The sequence below is a fragment of the Echinops telfairi genome, unplaced genomic scaffold (assembly GCF_000313985.2).
Source record: "Echinops telfairi isolate 266 unplaced genomic scaffold, ASM31398v2 ScPeMD7_7468;HRSCAF=8506_0, whole genome shotgun sequence".
NCBI lineage: Eukaryota > Metazoa > Chordata > Mammalia > Afrosoricida > Tenrecidae > Echinops > Echinops telfairi.
In genome coordinates this window covers 80,518,860-80,530,897 of record NW_022111369.1, presented here as the reverse complement: position 1 = coordinate 80,530,897, position 12,038 = coordinate 80,518,860, and the positions used below count along the sequence as shown (strand labels likewise).

Genomic DNA, 12,038 nt, shown 5'->3' with positions numbered 1-12,038 from the left:
TCACATGTGAAATTCAAGGATATTTATTCTGTTTCATGTGAAATTCAAGGATATTAGTTCAGCCATTGCCCGTTTCCAAATCCCCACCCTTAGCAGAAGCTTGGTGCCTCCTAAACATTGAGCCCCACTTACTTCCGTTCTACATAGTTCATGAGTAGGAGCATGCACTATTTATCTGTGACTGATTTATTTCACTTAGTATAATGCTTTCAAGGCCACTAGCATATTCTATCACTGCTTTATTGAGTTATAATCACACAATTCACTCATGTACAATTCAGGGTCTGGCAGCATAGTCATAGTTATATAGCCGTTGTCACAAAATAATCTCTAGAACACTTAAAGAGAGACAGGGTACCATATTTGAGTGAAAAGAACAGGTTAAGAGGTTAAGTACTTAATGCAACAACATACAACATCACTGTGAAAGAGACGATGAGAATTCACAAAGTGAACTTTAATAATATGTAATTTCTGAGTGAAATCACTTGTATTTCTAATACATGATGTAAAATGGTGATTATTTCCCCAGAATAGAGGATAGAGGAATACACACACACACACATTTAATCATCAGTGCTAAATGCATATTGTTAGTGGGAATTGTATTTGGCATAGTTGGTCATAGGGAAACCCTGTTCATTCATTATCATGTTTTTTGCAGGGGAACGCCCATATAAATGTGAGCTTTGTCCTTACTCAAGTTCTCAGAAGACTCATCTAACTCGACACATGCGTACTCATTCAGGTTGGTATGAACATGGGGACTGCCATTAGGAAGTTCTTCTAAAATATGGCGCTGAGTAATGCTTTATTTCCGAACATGGAGTTAAATTAAATGGCTTATTTGGCAAATTTTAGAAACTCAAGTAGAAGCCAGTGTTCTTTTAATACTGTTGTAGAGCTGGAATACCTTAATCTGGAGTTTGTGTGTGAGTTCCTGAAATTGAATATAAATGTGTATTTTTTTCTGGGAAGGAGGAGCTGTGGCTTAACTTAGATCCAGAGTTTTATAACTCCTAATAAAATTGGGACTTGGTGGTTCTGTGTTGTACTAGTAACTCCAAGGTTAGAACTAGCAGCCACTATTCCTGTAAAGCAAGCGTCCTCAAACTATGGCCTGCAGGCCACATGCATGCGGCCCGCCGGGTGTTTTTGCCCCATTTGTTTTCTTCAAAATAAGATGTGTGCATAGGAATTTGTTCATCGATTTTTTTTAAACTATAGTCTGGCCCTCCAACAGGTCTGAGGGACAGTGAACTGGCCCCATTAAAAAAGTTTGAGGACCCCTGCTGTAGGGAGATACAATCAGGGAAACTTGAAGGGCAATTTCTACCCTGTCCTGTAGGGTGTAGCTGTGAATCAAAATTGAGTCAGTGGCAGTAGTTACCCGTAAACCAACGGTGTTTTAATCATTGCTTCCTTGCTCTCCCAGCAAAGCTTTATACTCATAGCATAATGCTGGGCGTGGCTCTGAAGATTGGGGATTTGTTATTTTATGAGTTGATGGGTTTTAAGGGCTGATTTACAAAAGCTAAAGAAAAAAAGATGGTAATCTAGAACACTGATTTGTCAAGCAAAATGACTAAAGTCCAATGACTACTCCAGTGACTAAAGTAACCCCAACCACCCGGAGTTGGTTCTCAGTGTGGGTGACTACAGTAAAAACAAAATCAAAAAATTAATCTAGGTGGTCTTAAAAAGTAATGACTTCATTTGGCCATGATTGACCCTAGTGAACTACTGCTTTTGATTGGATTGCTCTCCTTCCAGAGTCAGTGTGTCTAATAGGTAATGTTTTGTTGTTTATTAAAATGCAGACTCGTTTCCCTTCAATGATTACCTAAAGTCTACCTTAGGAAGGGGGGGTGTCATACAGTATATAGTATGCTAGCCTTTCTGGACCCCACATGCTTCTCATGAATGTATGTACATTGTTTCTTTTAAATCTCCTAAAATCATGAGTTGGGTCACCTTAACCAGAAACTTTTGGGGTGCTTCCTGCTTTCTTTCCCTCCAGGAAATGTGTATGCAGCCTTCAGTCTTTGAGGGTATGGTTGGGTATTGTTGAAAAGTAAAAATACAAGTTTTCTAAGAATGCACTCAATATAATCTTGGGGCAGTAGAAGTTCTATTAATACCCCTATCTTAGAGGTAGCAAACTAAGGCATCTAGCAAATAGGACAGACTTTCTTTTCCCTGTAGAACAAATGTCCTCCTCTTTCTGAGTTGCCTACTTTATGGGACTCTTTTGTGTGTTTCTTCTATGACTGCAGACTACTTGATGTGTGCGGTTTGAATTACGTAGTTCATTAGTGATGCTGGGGCACTGGCGTGGGATAACGCACTTGAGTGGACGTTGCTGATGGCACATGGAATAAAACCAGGCTAACTAATGCAGGTGCAGTTGGATGGTCTTTCTCCTGGAGCTCTGTCGTTACAGGCCACCTTTGACCTTAGTAATTCATGGGAATGCTTTGAGAGAAGAGCAGCTTGTGCTCTTGATTTATTTCTGGGAGAGATTAGGCTCTGCTGAATTGGTACATTTTAACCAAATTGGCAAAGGTTTATGAAGCAAAACCACATTGGTGGTTTACTTGGAGTTCTTCCATACTCTGGGGGTAGGTTCTAGGTCAAACTAACCTTTAGAATCAGTTTGAGAAAAATGGAAATTGGGTGTTGGTGGAAAGACTGGCCCTCTGAATGGGACAAGTGGCAATGGTCTTCCTTTTATTGCTGCTTCTATCTAGTAAAACCAGTTTCCATCAAATTGATTTAAACTCCCGGGGACCCCAGGTGTGTCGAGTAGAACTCCGTGTCCCACAGTGTTTTCAGTGGCTACCTTGGGAAGCGGACGGCCAAGCCTTTCTTCTGAGGTGCCTCTGGGTGAACCTGAACCTCCCTGGCTGAGCATGTTAGCCCTTTGCATTTCCCAAAGACTGTTCCCTGGTTGTTCTCCCTTCCTGGGGGGACTCTTAAGAGGCATGGGTGTTTTCGTCAACTCGCCCTTTGCTACCTTGATGGAGAGGCTTCCGTGTTTTTTGTAATTGCTATTATGTTCTTTTTTAACATGTACTTAATTGTGTTGCGTGTATCACACTGCCTATTGCCTCCTGCTTGTCACTTGCAAGGAGTACCCCTTCTGTGGGTTGTGATGTTTGTTAGAAAAGCAGAAGGCAATTGCTGCATTTCACCTCCATTTAAAAAAGAATTCAGTGATAGCCATTTATTTCCCTTTTAGCTTCTGTTTGGCGATTTTCATACTGTTGTTTTGAGGTCACGTTGCTTTCTTCTGATATCAACCTGATGTAACGTAGAAGGAAACACCGGCCAGTCCGGTGCCAACTTCGTGAATGAACATTAGTATAAATACCTCGCTTTGTCTTCACGTTGCCATGGCTGGAGAGCTTCATGAATTTTAGCATACTTAAAATCATATTTTATGGAATAACTGTTACATGTTAAGTTGCACACATGAAGTATTACAAGAGGGGACCCTCAGTGACTTATGTTTTCACTACTACTTCGGTCAAGACCTGACACTTTGCTATTGCCCTAAGGAATGTTGCCTCCTGCCCTCTCACCCCACCCCACACCCCTCTCCTACCCTTTGGTCAATATTCTGACTTAATAAAAAAAGCAGTTTTGCTTTTTAAATGTCTACACATGAAATATAGAGCATATATCCTTTTGTGTCATTTTCCTGGAGCATTTTGCTTTTGAGATTCATCCCCTTCTTGCTGTATTAACAGAATTTTTATATTGCTGAGTGGTAGTAATCCATTCTGTGTCCCTTGACTGCTTTAGAATTTCCTTAGCAGTTTCTGGATTATTCTTTTTATGAATATGTAAACCTTGAACAAATCTTTGCTCTTCTGAGCTTGCCTTACATTAATACTAGATAATAAGACTGGCATAACTTATGAAACATGATTCAATAATATATAGACAAATAGTATATTTGGGAAGGGACTAAAGTACAGGCCAGAAATAGTTGACTATGCTTGAAATAATTTTTTAAAACCTTAAAAACCCTTAATGAATAGGTAATTCTATCTCATACTACCTCAACCAGTATTTTGTATTTACCACAACAGTTTTAAAAAATCAAAAACAAACAGTTACCTATTTTGTTAATTAATGACTTGGGTCAAGCAGCAGTGAACATTTAGATGTAGGCCAGTGTATGTATGGCTGGCTGCTAGCTGTGATGGTGTGTGCAAGGGTGTGACAACTTGACTGGGCCAGCCTCCTCAGTGCTTTGGCAGTGATGTTATGATGCAAACGTCCGCCATTTTGTTCATGTGGTTATCTAATTTTGCATAACACTGCTTTTCACTTGGTCTTTAAAACCTAATCATGGCCGTGAGTGAGGAGTGGATGTATTAAAAAGCCAGTGTTCTTGTAGTCTCAAGATAATGTGTATAATAAATGAAGATAAAATTTAGTTTACCTGCTCTAAAGAGTTATCGAAAAAATGTATTCTCCCAGCTGCAAGATACTTTAGAAACTATGCAGCATCAAATAACTGAAGAATTCTTATTAACGGTACATAAGGTTTGAGTGTGGGTTATGCAAACACACTTGATGCTACAACAAAATCTTGGAGGACAGAGAGTAGCACAGCAAATTGAATATGCCACCGAATGTTCCACATCAATTTCCTCTATAGACCACTCCCCTGTGACCATTTCACAGGTTGAAGTTTATATCTGAACTAAGACTCCCTCTTTGGATCTCCTTCCTAAAGGCTACACGAAAATTACCTGCTTTTTGTTTACTCATACTAAAAATGACCTGTTGGCTCCCAAAGAGATCAGCTATTGCAATAACCTGTTTAGTGCCTCTTGTACGTCTCTTGCTAAGTGCTTTTAAGGATTACATTATTTATATCTCTTGGTATTTAGTAGGGAGTATTTTTATAAGTGAGGAGACTGAGCCTTAGAGAGTTTTTAGTACCTTGTTCAATAAGCAAGCTGAGGAGTCCATGTTTAAATTCCCAGATACTTTTTAACTTTAGAAGTTGTCTTAAACCATTCTGCCCAACCCCCTCCCCCACCATCTTTCCTCCATTTATGTCTGTAGATGGTAAGCAAATATTTGCCATTGATTTGAAAAAATGAATGGACTAATGTGGAAAGTTGTTTAATCAGCTGCGATAACCAATCTGACATACTTGATACATTTTTATTTTATTTTGTGATTTAGTATTTTAAGTTCTCCACAGATATTTTCTAATTGTGTAAAGATTAATATCCACATGGCTTTGCTTTTGATGTCTGAGTAAATCAGTTTGCTCTATGAAACTTTAAAATATGTTTTTTATGTGAATCTGATGTTTGAGAGATGACTTCATAAATGTTAATTTTCATTTTTCTACTATGCATTCCTTTGGACCAGTGGGGTCTGGATACCATTTGGTAATATTACTAGAGTGTGATCTAGATGGGTATGTATTCAGGTACAAAAGAATGTGCTACTCTTATCCCTTTAATTTGGGGGTGGGAGTGGTTTTTGGTTTTGTCCGTGGTGGTGATGATGTTTATTGTATGTACCATATCTACTTGTATATTTCTTCTCACCTACCTAATTTTTCCTTGCCCCTTTGAGAGAAGAAAGGGTAGAGAGAGCAAGAAAAGGTTTCTTGGCCGTTTCTTTTGCTTTTGAAGATTAACTTTGGCATTTGAAAAGTTAGTTAAGTGAAACTTGTCACAGTGGACAAAAAGGTTAATTGAAAGTTGACAAAAAAAAACAAAACTTTTTGCCCCCCTCCTTGAGATTAAAGCGCAGGGTCTGGGAGGATAGCCCAGAGTGAGATATATATATATATTTTTAATTTTTTTTTAAGTTTTAAGACTTAATTGAAGCTGTGTGGGAATTTAGGGCTTCTTTAGGAGTGTGAGTGAGCCCCTTGATGGCCTCCATGTGACAGTAGCTTGAGATCATTCTCCCTGACCATGGTCTTAGAACCACTATCAAAGGACAGAGAAGAATTATATAAGTAAATATGGGAATCATAAGGTGCATGATAGTCTTTTCAACAAGTAATCTGATGTTTTATCAGATTTATCTTACTATATTTTGAGGTCTTGAATTTATTTTTTAACCTGTGTCTTCTCTAAACACCTCTTGTTCATCTCTAGGTGAGAAGCCATTTAAATGTGATCAGTGCAGCTATGTGGCCTCTAACCAACATGAAGTAACCCGCCACGCAAGACAAGTTCACAACGGGCCCAAACCGCTGAACTGCCCTTACTGCGATTACAAAACGGCAGACAGAAGTAACTTCAAGAAACACGTGGAGCTGCATGTTAACCCCCGGCAGTTCAACTGTCCTGTCTGCGACTATGCCGCCTCCAAGAAGTGTAATCTGCAGTATCACTTCAAATCTAAGCATCCCACTTGTCCGAGTAAAACAATGGATGTTTCAAAAGTGAGACTGAAGAAAACCAAAAAGCGGGAGGCGGACTTGCCCAACAACAGTGTTGCCGATGAGAAGGCGGAACCCGAGAAGACAAAAACAAAGGGAGATGCGACTGGGAAGAAATGCGAGAAGCCGGGCAAAGTGGAGAAAAAAGAGAATGCTTCTAAAGAGAAGAAGCCCGGGAACCCCGCAGCCGTGGTCCAGGTGACGACCCGGATGCGCAAGGCGGCGGCCGCGGAGCCCAGAGAGCCGGGGGCGCACGCCGGGGCCGAGCCGGCCCGCAGAGCCAAGGGCAGCAAGCGGAGGGCGGAGGCCGCGGCCGAGGAGGAGCCTGTGGCCAAGAAGAAAACGAAGGGCGAGAGCAAGAGCAGCCGGGAGGCACCCCGGGGCGACAGCAAAGCGGAGGACACTCGAAAGCCGAAGACCTCCGTGAAAAAAAGTACCAAGAAGAAAACTCCGAAGACAAACAAATCCAGTAAAAAGAAGGGCCAGTCCCCCGAGGGCGAGCCTGTTCTGAAGGGGCCGTGCCAGAAGAAGAATGCCAGGCGGCCCCCCAGCCCGAAGCTGCCCGCCCCGCAGCGGGCGCCCTTGCCGCGGGGGGCACCACTGCCACCGGAGGACCCTCCTCTTCCGGCTCCAGCCGAGCCGCTGCCACTGGTGGACCCTCCTCTTCCGGCTCCGGCTGAGCTGCCACCACCGAAGGACCCTCCTCTTCCGGTGGAGCCGCTGCCACGGGTGGAAGCTCTTCCGGAGGAGCCTCCATCACGGGTGGATCTCCCTCTTCCGGCCGAGCCGCCACCACTGGTGGAGCCGTTGTCGCAGGTGGACTCGATGCCGCCAACACCTTCCGCCCCAGACTGTGATGTGGAAATGTCGGACACGCTGAGTGAAATGGCGCGGAAGGAGCAAATCCTCAATGAGGTTGGCTTAGTGCCTGTCCACAGAGAGAGCCAGGTTCGCAAGGAAAGTGCCAGCACGCCCGAAGTCCTGCCACGCTCCCCACTGTTGCCAGAGGACAACTTCCAGGAAGAGGCACCAAAAGACCAAAATTTACACTCTGAAGGAGGAGGAATTCAAGAAGCCCCTCCTCGGAGAGTCAGAGCAGACGAGGTGGATAATCATCTCGCTGCTAGTACCGAGGAATCTACCAGTGTTTCAGTTGACGGAAACTTGACATCGCCGGGGGGTGACATTTTCGACGGGAAGCATCAGGCCGACACAGTGCTTTGTGCAATGGAAACCGACCGCGATGAGAACACAGCTGAGACGCTCTCTGGTAAAGACTCGGCTGCTGAACCAGTTCCATCGCTGCTTGTCCCCGCACCAGTAGAGAAAGCAGCAGCAGCAGTGTCCAAAACTGCCGAGACATCACCCGTGACCACGGCTGTAAACGAGTCTCAGGAAATCGATGAAGACGAAGGCATTCACAGTCATGATGGAAGTGACCTAAGTGACAACATGTCAGAGGGTAGTGATGATTCTGGCTTAAATGGGGCGCGCCCGGTTCCACCAGACGCTAGTAGAAAAAATGCCGAGGAGGCCTTAGCAGGCAAAGCGGCGGAGGGCGATTTTGTTTGCATTTTCTGTGATCGTTCTTTTAGAAAGGAAAAAGATTACAGCAAACACCTCAACCGCCATTTGGTTAATGTATACTTCCTTGAGAAAGCAGCTAAGGGGCAGGAGTGATTAAATTTTGGACGGAGTTCCACTACTTAACCTTGCCACATCTAGTCGTTTATATTCATTTATAGTAGTAGGCAACCTTTTACTCTGTAAGATTGCTTTAACTCGTGCCCAGTCCTAATTGTTAAATGGCACTCCTTGCCTTAATGACTTTCTGTGTACGGTGGATTGTTGTGTAGATCTAGCGAATTTAAGGGAGTTGTGTACTCAAAGTCAACAGAAATCTGAATTCTGTTAGTGTCTTTAATTGAAGAAAGCCAAGATGGTGTAGCAGCCTACTGCTTTGTTCAGCTACTATTTGTCAGTTTGTTCCTATGTCTGTCGCCTTGTTTCACTTTATCCGTAGTTCATTATTTAGCTCTATTAAAATTGGCATACTCAATAGCAAATTACTTGAAGAATTTGCCTGCTTTATATAAAGTTAGCACTTTAAAATTTTTTTTAGAGATGAAAAAAAGACACTTAAATTGAAGAAAAACTCCCAACAATGGACAGTGTATCCGTCCAGGTATTTACTTTCTGAGTTTTGATCATTGTTTATTTGTGTATGTTATTGGTCATGAAAATGGTGATTTTGGGTGTGGGTGTTGGGGATTTCTTTTTTGGTGGTTGGGTTTTTTAAAAATGGGGGGTGCTTTAATGGTTTAAAATGTTGCACATTGTTATATTTTTAACCTATGCAGTTGATTTTTTAAAAAATAGCATTGTGTTGAATAGTAACACTTTATTCCTATATATGCATGTTTATTTTGGCCTCTGAAAGAATGCTTTTAAGTTTTTTGCATATGGGCAGTTTTCTTTGCTGCAATTGTCTGTGCAGGATATTTAGTGTGCAAGTTTGTGGGCAAATGGAACATGCAGGCTCAATTTTGTTTTATTCATATCTTTTATGACAGAATCTATTTCACATAAGATTATTTATTTTGGATGGATGTGTAGTATACTTGCAACTCAGTTTCGATCTTGCAGTTAAAAAAGCCACGAGGCGCTACTGAGTGGATTTTATGTTAAGTGACCAACCATCAGTAACTAAATTGTGCCTGTTGGTACAGCTATGTACTAACTGTACAGTGTTAAATACTGTCTTTGAGATAAACACCTTTTTCCATAGGTGGTTGGCATCCATATGGCTACTCAACTGAATAACGAAGTGCTATTTGAAAACTGCAAACCTGAAATCATAGCTTCAGGTTATTGAAACCGGCGCAGGTGAGATTCCCAAGCCGTTTATTACACAGCCAGCCTAGAGCGAGTTGGTAGCAGGAGGAGTACTGGTGGGCCAGCTGCCACTTCTTATGAATGCAGTGGGGAAGGCCGGTGACATTTCAGTACAGTCCAGACTGAAAAATCACACATTCTCAGGGTTCCCACAAACTAGTGGGTGTCGTCCTGGCTGCCTGTGTGGCCGCCGCCTCCTACAGGTGAGGCCTCAAAGTGAATTGCAGCTATCCTGTGCTCCAGTGGGGCAGTGGGCATGAACAAGGAGGCGTCCTCGCAAAATGAGTTCTCTAGGTTCTTTGGTCAGTCGCCAAAGAGATGAAAGAATCCAACAAAGGTTTTTTGGCCATTTTTTGTTAATACAATGACTTACTCGGTTAAATAAAATAAACCATTAGAAGATCCTGGACAATTCTGATCTCCCGTGGCTTTCTGAAGTAATCAACTGAGATATGGTGGTCTCTGGGAGGCAGGCTTCAGATTTGGGCAGCACCGTTTTTGCTGTGGAAAGTATTGATGACGTGTGGATAGAAAACTTCTGTTAAAAATCATGAGTGAAAAAGTTTGAGCTAAAACATGTTTGAACTTGGAATTGGCTGGGAGGCCAAAGATTGAAGGAATCTGAGGATTCTCTCAAGATATGAGAAGTAAGTTGTATATGTGTGTGTTTGTGTCCATGTATGTATGAATGACTAAATGATGGTGAATTCTAGGCTCTGACAATCATTGTCAACAGAAGATCCAGTTGCAAATATTTATGTTTTAAATCTTAAATTATAAAGCCAGTTAAATCTAACAACTAGTTTGAATGCTCATTGGTACATTTTACTTAAAATGCCTTTACAGTATGTGTAGAAAGATTCATATTAAGCATAGATTGTGAATCACAGGTGTTTGTGGATTCTTTCATACTTCTGGGGAATGCCGAAGAATTCAACTAATTTCTAATCTAGTTTTTAGACTAGAATATGCAGGAAACTAATTGGTCTAAGAACATTATTACTGGAAATGAGTGGGAGTTCTGAGGCCTTTCTTCCAGAACACAATGACTTGATGGTCAGGCCTATATTAGGTTCTGAGCCGTAATGCCATGTGTTTGTACTTAATAAAAATTGTATCAATGAAAAAGTATATTAGTAATATGAACTTCTAGTTCAGCCAGGAGTTCTTCAGTTGAGAAATGTGATATTTGCATGGAACTGTTTGATTTTTTTATTTTCTTAGCCCCCACTCCTACTGGATAGAACTGAAGCAAGAATTTTCTTTGACAAAGAAACAAAATGAACATGTTATTTGTAAATTGATGCTTAATAACTAGTGGTAAACTTGAAATACTAGAATACATTATAAGCCTAATCTTAGATAGCCTTAAGGAAATGTATCTCTTAACTATTTTTTGAACACCCTGTATTCACATTGGTTTTTAAGATGTTTTAAATTATATATTTTTTCTTTTTTATTTCAGAGCTGCTTCTTCCTTGTGGGGGGGTGGCGGGCTACTTATTTTGTATTCTTAAAATAAAAAAAATTTTTTTTTAATTGAGGTAAACTTTACAAGTGGCTAACCCTTCTTGAGAAGGCTGCTTCATAGCTGGTTGAGAATACTGTTCCAGTCTTCCAGGCCTTTATTGTTGCAGTCACTGCTAAAGTCACATAGTCTTTGGAATTTGGGGACTGTTTTTGTATGCGCGCTAGTAAGAATGTCAACCCAAAATGATCCCATGGCATGCTACCCTGTGAGCGTTGGCTGTGGAAAGAATATCTTGCCTCTGTAGTACATTATCAATTCTGGACTGTAAAGTGGGGGGTGGAGCTTCATTGTTTCCTTCCTGTATAAATCAGGAATATTTACAGCCAGAATGCCATTTTCCAGCCAGTTTCCTTGTTGGCTTCAGAAGGTGAACTGAAATATTGGCGGTAATTCGATGGCAAGGAATGACCCAAATCGTGTGTGTAGATTTACAATCTGCATGCAATTTACTGTCTTAATAGTTTTTGTGTTGTGTACAGGCTCGACCCCCAAACCTGCATTCGTTAGTTATTGAACTTTTTATAAGCTGGCATCGAAACTGCAACAAAATTGTACCGATTTTTTTTTTTTTTAACTTTTTACAGTGCAATACGTGTTTTTCTGAAGCAAACCAAAGGTAAATTTCTCATGGTTCTTGCTGCCTGCCTTTGCAGCATTTGAGGGAGGATCTTTTTATACATTTGTACTTGTAATCGATGAAAAAATAAACCAGATCGCAAATCCCTGTTTTGTTTTGAATCTTAAACCATGTACCAAGTCTTTGGTCCAAATTATGTAGGATAAGTTGAACTTAAATTGTATTCTATTAACCATTATAAGTGTATTTCTGTAAGTATAGTTATGTTTAAATAAAGTTTAAAATAAAACAAACCGTGCCGCCTTTATGTATTACTGGTGTAGCTCTCATAAAAAGACTACGGCCCTGGAGTAGCCGAACCAAGCTTGCCAAATTCCGAGAGAAAGAAGTTTTTTTAGGAGGTGACACTAACTGGGTTTGTTAGCAAAATGGACTTGTTTGATGTTAGTCTCATGGTCAGAATCAGAATTTCACATTGGGGGAGGGTGGTCTTATATTTTTCCATACTCAAGTCACAAGATATTAATAGGATGTAAATACCCAATATAGCAACCAGTTAAAACAAATAACATTCACCCAATGCCCATCTGTGAACTGGACATCCC

General features: G+C 41.1%; 1 protein-coding gene across 4 annotated transcripts in view; it reads left to right on the top strand.

Annotated features, from left to right (window-relative positions):
* REST (RE1 silencing transcription factor) overlaps positions 1-11,726 on the top strand; it is a 17,201-nt gene extending 5,475 nt beyond the window's left edge. Inside the window, exons 2-5 of one of the 4 annotated variants that reach the window (XM_045284215.1) lie at positions 665-748; positions 6,144-7,892; positions 8,553-8,615; positions 9,219-11,726. In XM_045284215.1, the coding sequence (XP_045140150.1) occupies positions 665-748; positions 6,144-7,892; positions 8,553-8,578 (1,859 nt within the window). In that variant the 3' untranslated portion in view covers positions 8,579-8,615; positions 9,219-11,726. Of the gene's footprint in view, positions 1-664; positions 749-6,143 lie in introns of all 4 variants that reach the window. The other 3 variants (XR_006679500.1, XM_045284214.1, XM_004706296.2) reach the window with 3 other exon arrangements.
* Positions 11,727-12,038: the final 312 nt, after the last annotated feature.